Here is a 17,766-nt window from a genome sequence, read left to right as displayed (position 1 = left end):
AACAAGAAAGACAAATTTCATCCCAAGGATTTCTATCAAATCTTGGAGATCCCAGTTTTTACTTTTATGGATTCATAATGCACAGAAGGAAAAAATATAAGGTTGGCTATGGAGAATCTTACAAAATTCCCACACTAGAAGCAATGGTAACTAACACTCACCCTTAGTGTTTGGGGATGAACTAGATAGAAATAAACCTGTAAGCACAAGGTTTTGGCAAGACAATTTGCAATTCTAAAACATAGCATTCGATAGCAAGAGAGGAGAATCCTTCATGAGAGTGTGTAACCTCAAGCCGGCTTTCCCATGACTTTATGGTCTGAGTTCAAACTCCTTCTGGGATACAAAGAATCCTCAAAGACAAAATAAACTTTTCCAAATTAATAAAGGCTTTAAATCCTTAAATTAATTACACCTACAAAGATCCTTTTTGCAAATAAAGTCATATGTGCAGGTCATGATGATTAGCATGTGGACATGTATTTTTGGGAACCACAATCCATCCTATGAATATGCATGAAGAAACAAGACCCTATCTGTTTAAACCAGCAAAAAATGCTGACAGCAGAAGCTTCTTCATACAGTATAAAACAGGCAGGTCCCTCCTCCTCCCTTCCCCAATCTAAATTTCCTTCCTGGACCTAGCTTTTTCAGCATTTTGCAATGCATTTACTTAAAGAATCCCTTAGAACACTGAATAGATCACTTTATTTCATTATTATTATTGTTTGAGCCAGGGTCTTATTCTGTCACTGATGCTGCAATGCAGTGGCATGATCACAGCTCACTGTAGCCTCAGCCTCCCAGGTTCAAACGATCCTCCCACCTCAGCCTTCTGAGTAGCTGGGATGACAGGCATGCATTACCATGTCTGGCTCTTTTTTAAAAATTTCTATTTTTGTAGAGACAGGGTCTTGTTATATTGTCCAGGCTGGTCTCGAACTCTTGAGCTCAAGGAATCCTCTCACGTCAGCCTTCCACAGTGCTGAGATTACAGGTGTGAGCTATCATACCTGGCCAGATTATGTTAAAAAAATATATTTTCACCAAAGTAGTACATATTCATAGCATTGAAACTTGAATAATGATAAAACAAATAATTATCTGACTCCTCACTTTGAGTCAATTATTTTTTACTGTCCTACAATTTCTTCTAATGGGTACTTCTTGTTTCTAAAAATATATTCATATAGCTCCATTAGCCAATTCCTTAATGATAGGTGTTTTCTACTGTTGTCTTTTTGAGGACAACACCTCCCAGGTCCCTTCACTAAACTCTCAACATTGTTGAATCACATTTTTTGCTTAATTCCACAATTTAATGTTTTTGCTTTTATGACAATATATTCTTTATAGGTAAGCTGAAAAAGTATATTGTAACCATACCTCCTATCTACAACATTTTGTATTTCCTGAAATTCTTTCACTTTTGTTTGCAAACGTTTCTATGAATCTGGATAAGGGCTTTTATACCTATGAAATGCTTCTCAGTGCAGTTGTCCAGGTCAAACCTGACAAATCCTCTATTCTTTCTATTGTTTATGTTAAGACGTCCCTCCTGACACTTTACAGGTCTCCTGCTCTCACCACATGAGCCTAGTGAACAGCTCGAGGCCTGTGAACAGCAGTGGTCCATGAATTTCCCCTCTCTTTCTTCCTAGGAATGCCAATGTCCTCTCTTCTGGAGAGGATACCCAGTGTGCATCCTGATTTATTCATCTTTGATGAGGCATATACTCTATTTATGTCTGGACACAGGATGCTATGAAGGTAAGCTTTTGGAGATTTTGTTTTCTATGAACATTTTCATGTTATCCTAATAATTGAATGATAATTTAATATGGACTTCTTGGTTGAAAATATTCTCATTCCACATTTAGAAGCTATTGTTCTATTTCCTTCCACTTTCCAATGCTGATGTTGAAAAGTCCTACAATCTTATTCAAGAACTCTGGGTGAGAGATCATGCTGTTTACTCTGGAAGGCTTTAGGGTCATGACTTTACCCCATGTGGTCTGAAATATCACAATGACAAGCCTTGATATGGGCCTTATTTAATCATTTTGGCTCCTTAATGAGTATTTTTCTAGTATTATTTCTTTGATACTTTTCTCCCCTTTATATTCTCATTTCTCTATCTTCAACTCTTAGCAGTTTAATGTTCAGAGGAAATCAGAGTCTCATAATTCCTTATTCAGACATTCCTTTTATCAACCTGATTTCAGTCTTGCCCCGCATCTCCACCTACCTCTGCTTATTGTCCAGAGTCTAAAACCTCTCTGTTTCCCAGAGAATACATCTCCATGCTCCCACAAGAAAAAGAAATGGTAGAAATCTGACTCTGTAGAGTGAAAGGTGAGGAACTTGAACAAGGAGGAACTTTCCTGCTCTTTATTCAGACTTTCAGAGCTCCAGCTTTTATCCTCAACTCCCAATACACATACACATACACCCTTGCACGCTTCCTTCTGCAGGATGTGGTTTCTTCCTGGAGTTGTCCAGGATATATCATTTTATTTCCCTCCAGCTCCCAAACCTTCACTCTTGCCAACACTTAGGTGTAATCCTGTTCTACAAAATACTTTGCCATATCTCCATTTACTTTCCAAATTTATATATTATGATCTAGTTTACCGATGGCTCCTAATTTACCTGAAAGTAAGTTTACTGTATTCCTTGTTCTTTGGAGTGATTTTATAAAGGAGATTGATCTCATTGGAGATGTATTTAGTCTTATTGTTCTGTATTTTCCTTTATGGTTCTTAATTTAAAGAAAAGACAGAGGTAGCAATGTCTTTCTTCCATAATCCTAAAATTGAAGACCCATCCTACTATGCTAAAAGTGCAACTTGCCCATCAACTAAACACGAGGAATGTTCTAATGTTGGTGTCAAATTTAGAGAAAGTTCATTGCCTAATCTAAAGGACTATCAGGCATCCAGCCAGAAATATTCATTTATATTGAAATCCAAAGAGATTTCATATTCTAGAAAATATGAAATATCTTGCTTTTATGTGATAATTCTACATCATTTACATACAATATCCTTGCAGAATGTACTAAATGGTTTTGTTTAGTATTATAATATCAGAGTAACAAATTCAAGGTCCTACTTAAACTGTACACTACATAAAGGTGCCATTTTTTAACAGGGCTCCATTCATGGAGTAGATGTTGGTGATTTGGATATTCTGTAAGAATTTTTCAGCAGAAAGTAGGCAAAAATCTTAAAATAACAATATCATATTATTACAATAATTTAGTGATATATAAAAGTAAAATGTCTTAAGAAAGTGGTTCATTCTTATAATTTACACAAAGCCACTGTAGATCCCCATAGCAATCTGAAATCAAACTACCTGACCAATAAATTTCATCTATAAATTTTTTGACAGGGATATTATTTCCAAAGTATGACCTATGTAACAAAAAGAGAAACTTAATTCTAAATATGCCTTCTAAAAGAACATTAATTATGAAACCAGTATAATTTAATTGATTCCACAAGGTTTAATTTTGCCACATATATCCCTTTAGTGAGAAAGTGGTCAGGTTTTGAGAATAATGCACTTCATATCAAGCTTCCTACAACTAGCACCTGGATTATGAATGAAATAGAAAAGTGAGCAGTCTGATGATTCTCTGAGTAGTTTTCAGAGATTTCCCACACCTTCTAGACATTGATGATAAAAAGCAGTTCTACTCAGGTCCAGAAGCTTATTCATATGTCTTCCAGAAATTTTAATACTTCCTTGGTATGTATTTGACATGTAAGATATATGAGTATGTATATGACAATTATATTTAAGCCATATCCTATGATCATTAAGATTAGTCAATTCATTCAGTTATTCTTTCATTCATCAACAAATATTTAATTAGCACCAAAAAATCTGAGGTATACAGACAATTGAATCTAATCTTGACAAAACCTTCATTCACAGATATTAGGTAATATCTAATGTGCATTTGGAACATGAGCATTGGGCTATACTATGACCGAGAACAGATATTTGCTAATATTGCTTTAGTCCTTAGGTACACTAACTGGTTATACTTGAAGATAATCGAATATAAAATGCTAACTATGCCAAATCCTGATTATATTTAACATCAATAAATATGAATAATTCAAGCCAATAATATCACAATTCATTCAAATATAAAAGTAAGCAACACATATGAGTCACATAATGGTAACTTATGTATTAATAAAAAAACTATGTAAAAATCACCATACCTCTTGTTTGTAACCCCTTTCCACAGGCTTCACTGCTGCCCATTATTCCCTGCCGGACAGACTCTGGCACCAAGATGCAAGGGCTCCATTTCTGCGACTTCCACCTGTGATTACCAAAAACAATGGACTAGAAACTTTACTGTGATCAACATGAAGAAGAAATACTTAGATATGTTTGAAGTTTAAAAAAACGTAAAGACAGTAATTGAGTAAAAATGGATGTGAAATCAATGTCATAAAACCAAGCCTTGGCAAGCACTAGAATGACAATAGTCCACTCTACCCCAGATTCATGATTTAGGCAGTAATTCAATGTTTTTGAATTGACCCTGTGGCTAATGAGAAAAAAAGTGAATTTGGATATTTTGCACATAAACTTTGGTTAATACAGAAAAGTGGCAATAATAAACATTAGAGGCACAGATAAGTCTGGAGGGTCTAGTTCTTAATGCACTTAAAATTGTTTCCAAAAAAAAAAAAAAATAAAATAAAAGAAAAAAAGAGAGAGAAAATCCCTGTGTCCCATTGGTGCGTTAGAGAATCAAGGTTTGAACATCTGTAAGCTTGAGGTACAAACTTCACATTAATCTTCTGCTTCAAAATTTTTATAAGCTTGAGGTACAAACCTTCACACTTAATCCTCTGCTTCAAATTTTTATAAGGTGTTTCCAAGGACTTTTGAAGTAAATCAAACATCTCAATAGGTTATAGAGTAAAAGAATGGGCACCATGGACTTATCTTATCTGATAGCTAATCTTAGGAAGGAGGAATGGACCTGCTGTTGATAAAATACCATGATTTCTAGTCCTCAGAGGATACAGTCTTGAAGGAAATCTTTTCACTTTCTACTGGCTTTTCTTTCTCAGGTCAACAAATCTCTATTTTTATGACTCACAGGGCAGATGATGACTTGTGTCCTTAAATCTGTCTCTTCAGAATATTCCAGAAAACCCAAACCCTAAATATAACTGCAGATTCTGCTCTTTCACTTAGTACATTTTAACCCTTTTCATATGAGCCAGTACCTCTGATAAGAGAACTACTTCAAAAAAGCAGAGAGAAACATGAAGCAAAATATCACTGACTTCATTCAAGTGGCCTTCATAATGGGAATAGCTGAAGAGTTGGGGAAAAAAATCAGGAAGCAGCTAAACAGGAAACCTGTTACATTTAAAGAAATCATCTATTAATTTTAGATTGTTATAAATTTACTTTATACATGCATAGATATACATTCTGCATGATTCCAACATACAGAAGTCAAAAGGTAAGGGATTTTAGTCCAACTTTTGAACTAAAATGTCATTGATTCACTCAATTTCCTTAAATTGAGTTTATATAGGCTTTCTTGACCAAAATGAGACCAAGGAGTTTAATCTCCTTTACCTTGGTGAATAGACTGAAACGGAGGAAAGAAATTTTTGGAATTCCTTTATTAAACTTTCAAAAACCAGGCTCAGAGAAGTTAAATGATTTGTCCCAGGCTGCATAAGTCAGGACAGGCCAGTTGCCAGTCCTGTCTCTGGATGCTCAGCCACAGCCTCTTGGCAACGTCTTATTGCCAATTCTACATAGGGATAAAGGTGCCCATGCTGTCTTATCTACTTAATGTGTTGATAGAAGTTCAAATTCACATGACAAATTAAATAGGCATTTTGATCCTGTTTTAATTTGGTAAACGTGTGAATATATCACCTTAATGGAGTCAGAAAGAAGAATCAGAAGATAATGATAAAATCCTATGTTAACTCGCTTCCTAAGACAACTTCCTCCCTAACATACCAATAAAGGAGAAAGCAAAATCTAAATTGGAACTATATTGCTCAAAATTCAAGGATGTTTCACTAAGGAGCAGAGATTCATGCTGATAACTTGGATACATTTTGAACTATGCATCAGGAAAAACGGCGCAATGATCCAATTCATACACAGTAGAACTGATTTTTGGGGAACGTGGCAGGAGGTCATTGATAGAAACTAGCTCAAACACAAGTAGCTAAATTGAAGTGCAATAGGAGAGTAAAATGAGTGGACAAAGAAATGGAAGATCCCACTAATAGTTTTTTTATTTTATCTGATTATAACAACCCTGGGTTCATAAAAATGTCTAATAATATTTGATTTGGCTAATTTTTTTCATTTGGATACTTTCCTTGAGAGCTCTTTTGCTGGGCTCAGAAGTTTCAATATTTAGACATTGTACAAAAGGATGAATATTGACAATGTTTCCACAATGGCCCTGTGGTTAATGAGAAAAAAATGGTAGTCTGGGCATGTTCCCAGTGTTTATTTACATCCTCCCAAAATTGGTCATCGGATAAAAACAATGAAAGTAAAGGATGATAAAATCAATAGTAATTTAGACTTCTTCAACGATATCTTTCTTCTTTTAAAAAAGGAAATGACTTCTACTTTCCCAAATAAATTAGCCCTTGAATTTCATAGCTTTAAGTTTAGTTTCTCAAATAATTAGCAGAAACACGGGATACTTTTGCTAAAGGTGTTTTTAAGTGTGCTGATAAAACCTATATTATTTTTAAGACCATGGATTATTTTCACAAATCAGTAAAACTCCATAGAGATTGAATTTAATCCAAATACGCTTTAAAGTAGCATTTCAATCAGATTTAAAACTGTCAGGTGTTAAAAGGGTGGAAGCTGTGAGTAAGCAAAGAAACCACAGGTATTATTTTTATAAATAGTAATCACCAATTTGCCAAGAGGGAATATACAGGAAACATATGTAGTTTAAAGGCTATTCATTTTCTTTTTGTAATAAAAAATTTTATCCCCAAGTTAAATGTTTTTTTCTAATTGGATGGTTTCTGAAATTGTGTATCACAAAAATTGAGAACCAAAAACATTTTTAATTAAAATCAACAAGGGAGTACAAATTTGTTCCTAATTCTTGATTAAAGATGTTAGGATGAGAACAATAGAATGAAGGTAAGTTACCTCCTCTCTCTCTCTCTCTTTCTGTGTGTGTGTGTGTGTGTGTGTGTGGTGTGTAGTGTGTATTCCTTTTCCCAGCCCCTAGATGACAGCCGCAACAACCTCATCCTGAATCTCTTTCGAACATGATCCTGAAAATGGATTGCCTTGGTGGCATAAGTCAAGCAGCTCACTTACAGTAAAACATGCTTCCTTTTCCCCCTGTTAATTAGACTTTCATATCTCTACTCCTCCCAAATATGTTCCAGATAAGAGGGTAAGAATATTAAAGTATTTGAAGCTATGTAAATCCCAGATCTCCTCTTACTTCTTATTTTTCACCAAATGACCATATATTATATGAAAGAAAATAGGTTATGATTTATGGCAGGTCTAATGATAATTTTAAAAGGTAACTATTTACCGATATACAGGACACAAGGAGATATCTTCACACTCTCTCTCCTCATACAAGGTATCTGGGCATTCCTGGCCTCCATTGGCTGCTTCTTGGATGATGATTCTGTATCGAGACTGTTTTATTGTAGCATTTCCTGAAGTAAAGGAAAAAGAAAATTACATAGTGCCCTTTTATGTTGATGCAGATCAAAATTCAGGTAGCAATTGAAAAAAAGAGAGATAAAGTAAGCACATGTGGAAAGTCAACCTGGGAATGAAAATAACAAGCAAAGACCAGGAGTTAACACTCCATCTTACTTTTATGAAATAAACACACAATACTTAATAATGATGATTTCAAATATAATTATTTCCCACTGTCTTAATATGTTTAATTAGAATCTACCTTACCAATGGCATAAAAGTTTTATGCAGAGGGGCCCCAGAAACCTTCTTTGTTCTCCAAACAACAGCTGAAATCTCTGGTGTTTTATTATTAGCAACTCAGTCCCTTGAGTAAGGGATTTCTCCTTCCAGGCTACTTTTTATAATGCAAACAAAACACACCTATAATAATTAATATATTAGTCACCTATTCATTTATGGATATTAGTTTATTAGATTTCTTATTCCTCATAACATCATAACCTTATAACCATATATATATAATTGGAATTTAGGAAAGAGGCACTAAAATTGGGAAAGAACAAAATCTTGTTTACTTCAGGGTTTTGCCGAGAAATAGAAGTATTAATAGGAACATCAATAGAAAAACAACTGATGTTCACTTTAATGTGTTGAGGCACTCATTTCACAATCTTTAGATGCCTTGTGAATCAACATCAACAACAAAAATCACTTATCATTAAAGTGCTTAGCAACTATTTCAATGACTATGTGGAAGATAGACTATTTGCACTGTAAATGCAGACAAATCTCTGACCTACAGAACTTACAATTAAGCAAGAAGAAAAGGGGCAGACATATACATGACTAGTTAGAAGACACTGCAGTGTGAGCAATGTCAGAGAGTGACACAGTGTTAGGTAGGTATAGAAGAAACAGAAATCATTTTTGACTTTGCCAACCAAAGAGGGCTCATGAAGGAGACAAATTTTTATCTGTTTTGAGGGCCTTGATGGCTAAATAGAAAAAAATCATATATCTATGAATGAATGAAGCCATTCAGGCCAAGGAAACACTTTGAAGAAAGGCACTGAGATGTAAGAGTGCAAGGTATTTATTTACAAAGACAGACACGTAACTAACTACGCTCAGAAGAAAGGTATGTGGGTATGGCTCTGAGTGTGAGCACGTGGAGAAGGCGGCAGAGAGGGAGGATTCTGTTATATCAGTGAGGGTTATAAACAATGGAGAGAAAAGACAGTGTAAGAGAAGATGGAATCAGTTGGTAGGTTTGGTACAAATAATGGACCTACCCATACCAAGAAGTTAACTTATAGAAAGCCAGCACAATGAAATAAGAAGAATTTATTAAAATTATATATGCATTTTTTTTAAAAAAATCATTAGTACTAGAAGACTCACAGTGAGAAGCAACTCACCCACTATGAAAGCTTCCTTATTCTCTGTCTTCCTTTTCAGAGGGAACACTTTCAACTGCTTCTGTATTTAATTTTTCTATGGTTACCTCCAAATCTGTAAATACTATGCTTATGTCATTACTTCTTGATTTATGAACTTCAGACATTACATATTGACTTTCTGCAGTAATTGACAATTTACTTTGTACCATCTTTCAATCTTCGATAATGATGTTGCTATTTTTATGCCTCTACTGGTTATTTAATAACCCATATTTTTTTAAGCCCTACCCCTCACTCCTGTCCTCCATCAGACCAGTCACCATAGCTCTGCATAGTCCTCTTGGGTAGAGGAGCTTTCTCCCTGCCACCACCCACCTTCCTGCTACATTAGGTCATGACTCCCACTGTCGTATCATCAGTTTCACTACTTTTTGGTCTTACCCATTAATGTTGTCATCCATAAAGATCTCTCCTCCACTAATGGCCCTCTCCTTTTGTTTTTGAGAAGGAATTAGGGCTTTTAAAATTTCTTTCCTATTATTTTTAATGAGATCCTCATAAGGAGGACAGACCAGCACCTTTGCACATCTTATGACCTTGAACTGGAAGTTAAGGAGACGTACAGGATCTTTCCCATCTGTTCCCCCTAGATTCCCTCTTTGTTCTTCTTCAACCTGCTTTATACCCAGAGATGGGCTGCATTGGTAGCCCCCTGGCTTATTGGCTTCTGTTTGGGCTTTGCCAATGGGGGAATGGGACATACAAAACAAAAGAAAAAAAGGGCAAGAGGAGGGATAGAGACATCAGGATATTTATTCCACCAGATTCCATCCTCTGTATTGCCTCACATTTTCTCCCTACCTCTAACAAAAGCCACAGTTCCTATGGAGTGGAATTTGCCTATAGCTATTAAATACTTTTGTTTTATTCCACTAAATGTTTCTGCCTCACCAACTTTATGGCTCCTAACTTTCACTAGCCCAGGTCCTAAAGCATCATACCCTGTCAGTCTACCCTAACACTTCTCATTCCTTTGTAAATAGTCCCTTCATTAAATCTTCCTCAGTTGCCCCATTTGAGTGGGCTACCTCTTTCCTAGCAGAACATGCCAATAAAGTCAAAGGACAGATGCTGCTATTTGAAAGAGTAAATGCTGTAATTGGCCCCTTTTTAAATGTAGTTAAGGTTCTGTGAGGAGTTTAGAAATAGACCCTTAAAAAGAAAAAGAGGGTTACCAAGACAGCTCTGCATCATAATAATACAAAAAGCTATCTTTATTTGGGTGGGAACAATCTTCTGTAAATAATTATGCCGTTAGGAAAAAGTATCTTCCCCTACTCCCAATTAATGTCAATTATACTGTATTATCTCTGTTTAGCCTATACTGTACTATTTAGCCTCAGAATGTTTTCTTGAGTGTGGGTTTGTGTGTTTGTGTGTTTGTGTGTTTTGTCCAAATATTATCTTAGGAGTCTATAAATAAAGATTGAAAACAATACAAAAAAATGAAAGGGATGCCTTCATCTCACATGGAGGGAGAAACCAGAAGCGAGACTACATACACAGCATGGATCAATACTTCTCCCTTTACACTAAACATGCACATGTACACACACGCACACACCATACACACACGCTACACACTCGCATACAGAGGTAGTCTGCCTTTATGGTGTGACTCCAGGTAAAATAATCTAAAGTTTGAGAAAAATAGTTGCATTGATTTTCATGCCCTACAGATATTCAGATGGAGGCTGAAAAGGATGGATCCTCTAGTGAAAATCAACATTTAGTATCAAAGTAAGATTTTCCAGAGGAGAAACTGATCCACACTGCATAAATGAAGAAAAATGTACATGTCTTTGAAGAGACAGAGTTAAGGGAGGATCTTAAGCTAGGGAAACAACACCAGAGATGTGTGAACTATCTGTTAAGAGTGTCTCTCTCTGTGTGTGTTTGTGTATGTATGTGTGTGCATGTATATTTCCTTGCACTTTGCAATGGACATATTTGGCATTCAATTTTAAAGAATTTTCCTGTCCTTATGATGTAAATGCCTCAAATTATGGCCAAACCTATAGCAGAATCCTTTACACACAACAGACTTAAGTAGTGCTGTGGGAAGCTCAAGGGCAGGCAGTGTACACTTGAGACAGAGCAGTCAATGATCTTCTTATTTTGTCAGAGGCGTTTGAACCAGAGCAACTCCATCTTGAATAGGGGCTGGGTAAAATAAGGCTGAGACCTACAGGGCTGCATTCTCAGATGGTTAAGGCATTCTAAGTCACAGGATGAGATAGGAGGTCAGCATAAGATACAGGTCATAAAGACCTTGCTGATAAAACGGGCTGCAGTAAAGAAGCCAGCTAAATCCCACCAAAACCATGATGGCCACAAGAGTGACCTGTAGTCATCCTCACTGCTACATTCCCACCAGCTCCATGACAGTTTACAGACGCCATGGCAACATCAGGAAGCCAGCCTACTGGTCTAAAAAAAGGAGGCATGAATAATTCCCACCTTGTTGAGCATATCATCAAGAAATAACCATAAAAATGGGCAACCATCAGCTCTCAGGGCTGCTCTGTCTATGGAGTAGCCATTCTTTTATTCCTTTACTTTCTTAATAAACTTGCTTTCACTTTGCTCTATGGACTTGTCCTGAATTCTTTCTTGCATGAGATTTCAACGATAGACTGCGTTAAGAAAATGTGGCACATATACACCATGGAATACTATGGAGCCATAAAGAAAGGATCAATTCATGTCTTTTGCAGGGACATGGATGAAGCTGGAAACCATCATTCTCAGCAAACTATCACAAGGACAGAAAACCAAACACCGTATGTTCTCACTCATAGGTGGGAATCGAACAATAAGAACACTTGGATACAGGGCGGGGAACATCACACACTGGGGCCTGTTGGGGGGTGGGGGCCTGGGGGAGGGATAGCATTAGGAGATACACCTATACGAGTTGATGGGTGCAGCAAACCACCATGGCACATGTATACTTATGTAACAAATCTGCACATTGTGCACATGTACCCTAGATCTTCAAGTATATATATAAAAAAATAAAGAATCCTCTCTTAGGGTCTGGATCAATATCCCTCTCCTGTAAAAATTTCACCTCATGATATAATAAGCCAGCATGAGGGCTGTGTCAAGAGAGAACAATAATTCCAGAATTCCAAGAGGTAACTAGCAACAAAAGAAGTAGAGTCTGAGGCAGCCCCCAGTGTCATGGTTTGAAGCCAGGTAAGAGAAGACGGGCAAAGGCCAAGTAGTAGCTCTCAGACAGTGATGTCAAACAACACCTCCTTTTCCATTGAATACTCAAGAAAAAGTGATTTTGGGAAGTAGCTATAGAGAGGGGAGGATAGTGGCTTTGCCACTGGACTACATTTAGATCACCTATGTGTGTAAAACATATTAAATGTTTCTAGGAATTACCATCTTAATCTATGTCAGATCCATCTCTGGGCATTTTACATATGCATATGCTCCCTTATTTTATTATTATAACTTCTTACCAGACTGGTATTATTATTCCCATTTTACAGATAAGAAAATGGGGCCAGGCGCGGTGGCTCACGCTTGTAATCCCAGCACTTTGGGAGGCCGAGGCGGGCAGATCATGAGGTCAGGAGATCGAGACCACGGTGAAACCCCGTCTCTACTAAAAATACAAAAAATTAGCTGGGCGTGGTGGCGGGCGCCTGTAGTCCCAGCTACTCGGAGAGGCTGGGGCAGGAGAATGGCGTGAACCCGGGAGGCGGAGCTTGCAGTGAGCCGAGATTGCGCCACTGCACTCCAGCCTGGGCGACAGTGCGAGACTCCGTCTCAAAAAAGAAAATGGAGGGTGGAAGAGGTAATTTCCCAAAAATCACGTAGATAGAGTTAAAACTGTACTAGGCAGACATTTAGGCCCATGATATTTCCATTAAAAGAGACTTTATAGTATGATGAAGGGAAAGAAGGGAGCATTCGGGGGTGGGGGGTTGAGGGGAGAGATAGTCTACATCACTGTCCTTCTGTTATTCTAAAGGAATACTTCTTCCCTTCTAAGCAATTTTTCAATAGCACTCGCTTACAGAAGATTTCAGTGTTAAAAAAGTGCCATATTTGTAAGCTTTTGTGAGTGATGTTTCCAACCTCATTAGGCCTATGAAGAAGAATAACAATAAATTAAAGTGCCTGTTTGCCAACATGAACAATTGCTCAAGCATGATTATGACTAATAAATAACTAGTTTAAATTCAGTTTTGATGTATGCATATTTTATCATCACTAAGTCATCAGGTATAATTATACTTGTTATTAATTATAGTCAAAAGAAATAACATTTAGAGAAGATGGTGACTTAAAGATTAAGAAGCATATTTACCATAGAAAGCACATGAATGGGCTACAAACATGGAGAGATGTTTATAGATTCTTTGTGAAGGTCTACACTAGTCATTTCCAGAAAGATGATAACAAAGAGAGAAGAAATGGGTATGTAAAGAGACACTTTGGGTGATTTGCAGCTAGGTAAACTGGGGAACATCACACTGAATTAGTGTCATGAATGCTGAGCCCTGATGTCAGAGTTATTCGATTAATGAGTTAAAATAAAGAACTGACTTACTAAGTTTGCAACTAATCTAAAATGTAAGAGTAGGGGGACAGCAAGTGGGTGGTAGAACAGAAGTGAACAAAGGTACTGGCCAATAGGAGAGGCAGGGTTGGAGACGAACGCGTGGCCGGGAAATTGGGGGCACTGCTAGAGGCAAGGATAGGTGCAGAGTAGATGCAGGATAGTTATGTACCAGCAATGCATGGCAGTTATTCCAGCAGCAACCTGCAGAATTCTAATAGATTTTTAAAATTAACCTTTAGGGGTTTCCCTCGTTTCTCAAATATTCCTATTACCCATTAAACATCAGTGGTCTATTATGCTTCACAGCACCAGTATTGTTCCAGGCTTACCACCTTATAACTCCTGGTTCTCACCCTGAAGTTCTCTTTCCTCCTCTTCACTTATATATAAATTCACCACTCAAAAACAAAACTGAACCCATCCTGGTGATTCTTCTCTCACAAAGATTGAAACAAAAGGATGACGCCAATGCTTTTTAAGATTAATATCACATTAACAGTCACACATTAAATACTTCCTAGGGTTGAGTTGCAACCCTAACACCTGTTAGACTTTAGGTTATTTCTTTGACCTTGCTAAGCCTCAACTTTCTAAGTTGTAAAACAGGCCAACTAAAAGTTTCTAGTTCTTATAACTGCTAGGAGGATTACATGAGATACTGCATGTAAAGCGTGAACACATTGCCAGGTGCAAGGAATTTTCTCTAGCATGTGAGTTCATGAAAGAAAAGAAAGATTTTAAAAAATAGAAGAAAAGTTTCAATAGTTAAATTTTCTGTAATTTAGAGAAAGAAAAAAAGATGACAAACCAGCTTTCCATTCAGAGCTGAGTCTCATTCCTGTTTTGTACATCTAGGAGCAGACAATGAATGGCTTAAAACCATTCCATGTTCCTGGTAAATTAAACTACAATTGCAAGGCAATAGTACCTACAACCATGTTCTCATATTATTAGAGAGGAATGGATAGGATGGTCAAACACCCTGTTTTCTCAGGGCAATTCTAGCCAATACCTATTATCTTAGCTTAAATAACTCCTCCATTCACTCTCATAAATGTCTTGGTTTGTATGAAACATTATATGATCATTCAAAGACTATCACCCCCATGTGCATGTATAATAAGAAACATGTACATTTTATTTCTTATTCCAGCATTGGATTGCATTTCAAATGTGTGGAAAAGGTAGACTGACTGCACTGCTATTCTTAAAATTATCTACTCAACAGGATCACTGGACCTTTTTATTTCTTGCCACAGAATTCTGCTTGCACCATTCAAATATTCAAAGAAGGTTGTTTTGCGTCCCTCAACAAACTTGTTTGTGAAATATTGAATTAAAAATTAATGGGAAAAGAGAGTGCAGGGCTTACCTCAAAATAACCATAGCTACTCTATATGTGTTATTATAACAGAAACATCACAAATGGATGCTATAAAACTGAAGGGACTTAGCATTTATTCCAAAAGGAACATTAATATGAGGGGAAAACAACTTGGACTTGGAAAAAATTCCAAATTGTCATTAAGAAGGCTGTTTCTGGCTGGGCGCGGTGGCTCACGCCTGTAATTCCAACACTTTGGGAGGCTGAGGTGGGCGGATCACGAGGTCAGGAGATCGAGACCATCCTGGCTAACACAGTGAAACCCCGTCTCTACTAAAAATACAAAAAATTAGTCAGGCATGGTGGTGGGCGCCTGTAGTCCCAGCTACTCAGGAGGCTGAGGCAGGAGAATGGCATGAACCTGGGAGGCAGAGCTTGCAGTGAGCTGAAACTGCACCACTGCACTCCAGCCTGGGCGAGAGAGCGAGACTGTGTCTCAAAAAAAGAAAAAAAAAAAGGCTGTTTCTAAGTCAATACTATAGACAGCAAAGATGGCAGTACAATATTAGGCAGCCTAAGTTTATTCACCTTTAAATCTGTGACTGAGTTATCAGAGTGAAGCATTTACCGCATACAGTGTTGTCATCATTAATAAATATTTGTGAGGTACCTGCTACATGTAGGCAACTCACCTAGGTGCTGGTGTTGTGCTGAAATGTACATACATGCATTATTAAATCTACCCAGTGCAGCAGAAGTGAAACTTGACAGATGGATAATAACGTAAAAGATCTCTTTAGTTTTATAAGAGTTCAGAAATGATAATATGAACTTTGTATTTATTATCCAAATCCATCAATCCAGTATGTTCTCTCTTTGTTCAAGGAGAAATGGAGGCTTAAGTGCTTAAAAAAATGCAATGCCCTAGTAGAACTATGAGTAGGAAGGTTTTATATACTTCCTTCCTATTCACCTTGGTGTTCCATATATAGAGCAGATACATCAACAGCAGCATCTTCCCCTAAAATTCTCTCCCAGGCTAAACCTTGCAGTACTTCAAAATGAACACTGAGCTAAAGATTCTATCTATATACAAATGAAATTAGGCAAAATTGCAAAGCTTTTCTGCTAAACTTTCCAGGAATGTTAAAAATGAGCTTCAGGATATCCATATACTGCTTTTGAAATACTGCCTGAAAAAATGTACTCTATATTTTTAAATTTGTATAATCATCATTCATTTTGCAACAGAAGCCAAATTCAATGGATCTGGCAACAGACAAGACTTTCAGGGCTCTGATTTCTAATCCCAGCTCATTACTGAATTGCTATATGACCTTGGGCAAGGCACTTAACCTTTCAGAACTTCAATTTTCTTACTTGTCCTATGTGAGTAATACTGCTAAGACAATTCACAGGACAGCTGTTAGGAATGCTTAATTAACTGGGATTTAAAGTTTTTTCAAATGCCATATATATGTGTATGTGTAATATATATTATATATATGCTATATATATGTGTATGTGTAATATATATTATATATATATATATATATATATAGTGAACTTGAAATTTTTTATATGAAAGCCCTTTGTATAGACTTAAGAGCAGTTCATGTTTCTATCTGCATACACTATCCAGGCTAAGAATCAAGGCAAATACAAACTTCCTGCAGTAGACACAACACACTCAGAAGCCGAGGCCACAGTTCTAAATTTCCAGGGACTCCTTCCAATATCCTCAGCTTTCTATCCCCAACCACTGCTGTTCTTAAAACATCTCTGATTTAGAGAGAACTAATCTTACCAAATAGTGACCCACTTTGAGTCTGCCTTTCCTCAGTCTCTACATATCACAACTGAAGTCATCCATAGCTGATCTAATTGTGTCTAATTCCAGCTGCGTATCAGAATCTCAGGGATGCTTTCTCAAATTCCTAGTGCCCCACCCTACTTTCAGAAACTCAAGCCAATTAAATGACAATCCCTGATGGGTGGAGCTCAAGTATTAGCATGTTTTAAAAAAATCCCCAGGGAGGAGAACCACAGATTTAGCACAATTAAAGCAGAGTTTCTTATGCGTCCAATATGTAAAACAGGAAAAAGACCACAGGGCGTGCTTAACCAAGCAATAGAAAACAAATGAACACTAGCTAAATCATTACTGCTCTCAACCCATTTAAAAAATGCGACCTGACCTCTAGCTAAGTCTATCATAATGGGTATAAATGGAATTGTGCAATATAAACAAGGAAGGTTAATAACAATACCTATAATGATAAGTTGCACTTGTCTTTTCTTCTTGTCAATGTGTTAAGAAATAACAGGGATTTATTTATTTTTATTTTTTCCCAAATCCTGACCCCTTTCATTTTAGCAGAGGAAGTGACTATAGCTGCTTGCTACAACAAGGTCCCCTAATGTGTTGCATTCCATCAGCATTAAGACTGAAATACACTGAAACACCATTCTGCATGGGATACAGACAGGTTTTGAGGGGCACAAATGTCATCTAAGATATAAGCTGAAAAAATACTGCTGCAATTGGAGCTGAAGATGCTGTCATCATTGTTAGGCATGAATATTGAACTATATATCTGAAAACTGCTTTAACACAATTCATGTTGCCCTACTCTATAAATGCTTTATGTCCTTAAGAATGCTGTTCAGGCCGACCA

The 17,766-nt window shown here is 36.9% G+C and overlaps 1 protein-coding gene across 1 annotated transcript in view; it reads right to left on the bottom strand.

Annotated features, from left to right (window-relative positions):
- The window catches only part of THSD7B (thrombospondin type 1 domain containing 7B), a 1,279,053-nt gene that overhangs the window by 387,225 nt on the left and 874,062 nt on the right, over positions 1-17,766 (bottom strand). Inside the window, exons 17-18 of the mRNA XM_063631314.1 lie at positions 7,598-7,727; positions 4,242-4,345 (exon numbers count right to left, since the gene is read on the bottom strand). Coding sequence (XP_063487384.1) covers positions 4,242-4,345; positions 7,598-7,727 — 234 coding nt within the window. The remainder of the gene's footprint in view (positions 1-4,241; positions 4,346-7,597; positions 7,728-17,766) is intronic.

Source organism: Symphalangus syndactylus, chromosome 22 (assembly GCF_028878055.3).
Source record: "Symphalangus syndactylus isolate Jambi chromosome 22, NHGRI_mSymSyn1-v2.1_pri, whole genome shotgun sequence".
NCBI lineage: Eukaryota > Metazoa > Chordata > Mammalia > Primates > Hylobatidae > Symphalangus > Symphalangus syndactylus.
The sequence above is the reverse complement of the archived record's forward strand: the minus strand, read 5'-3'. Positions and strand labels throughout refer to the sequence as shown.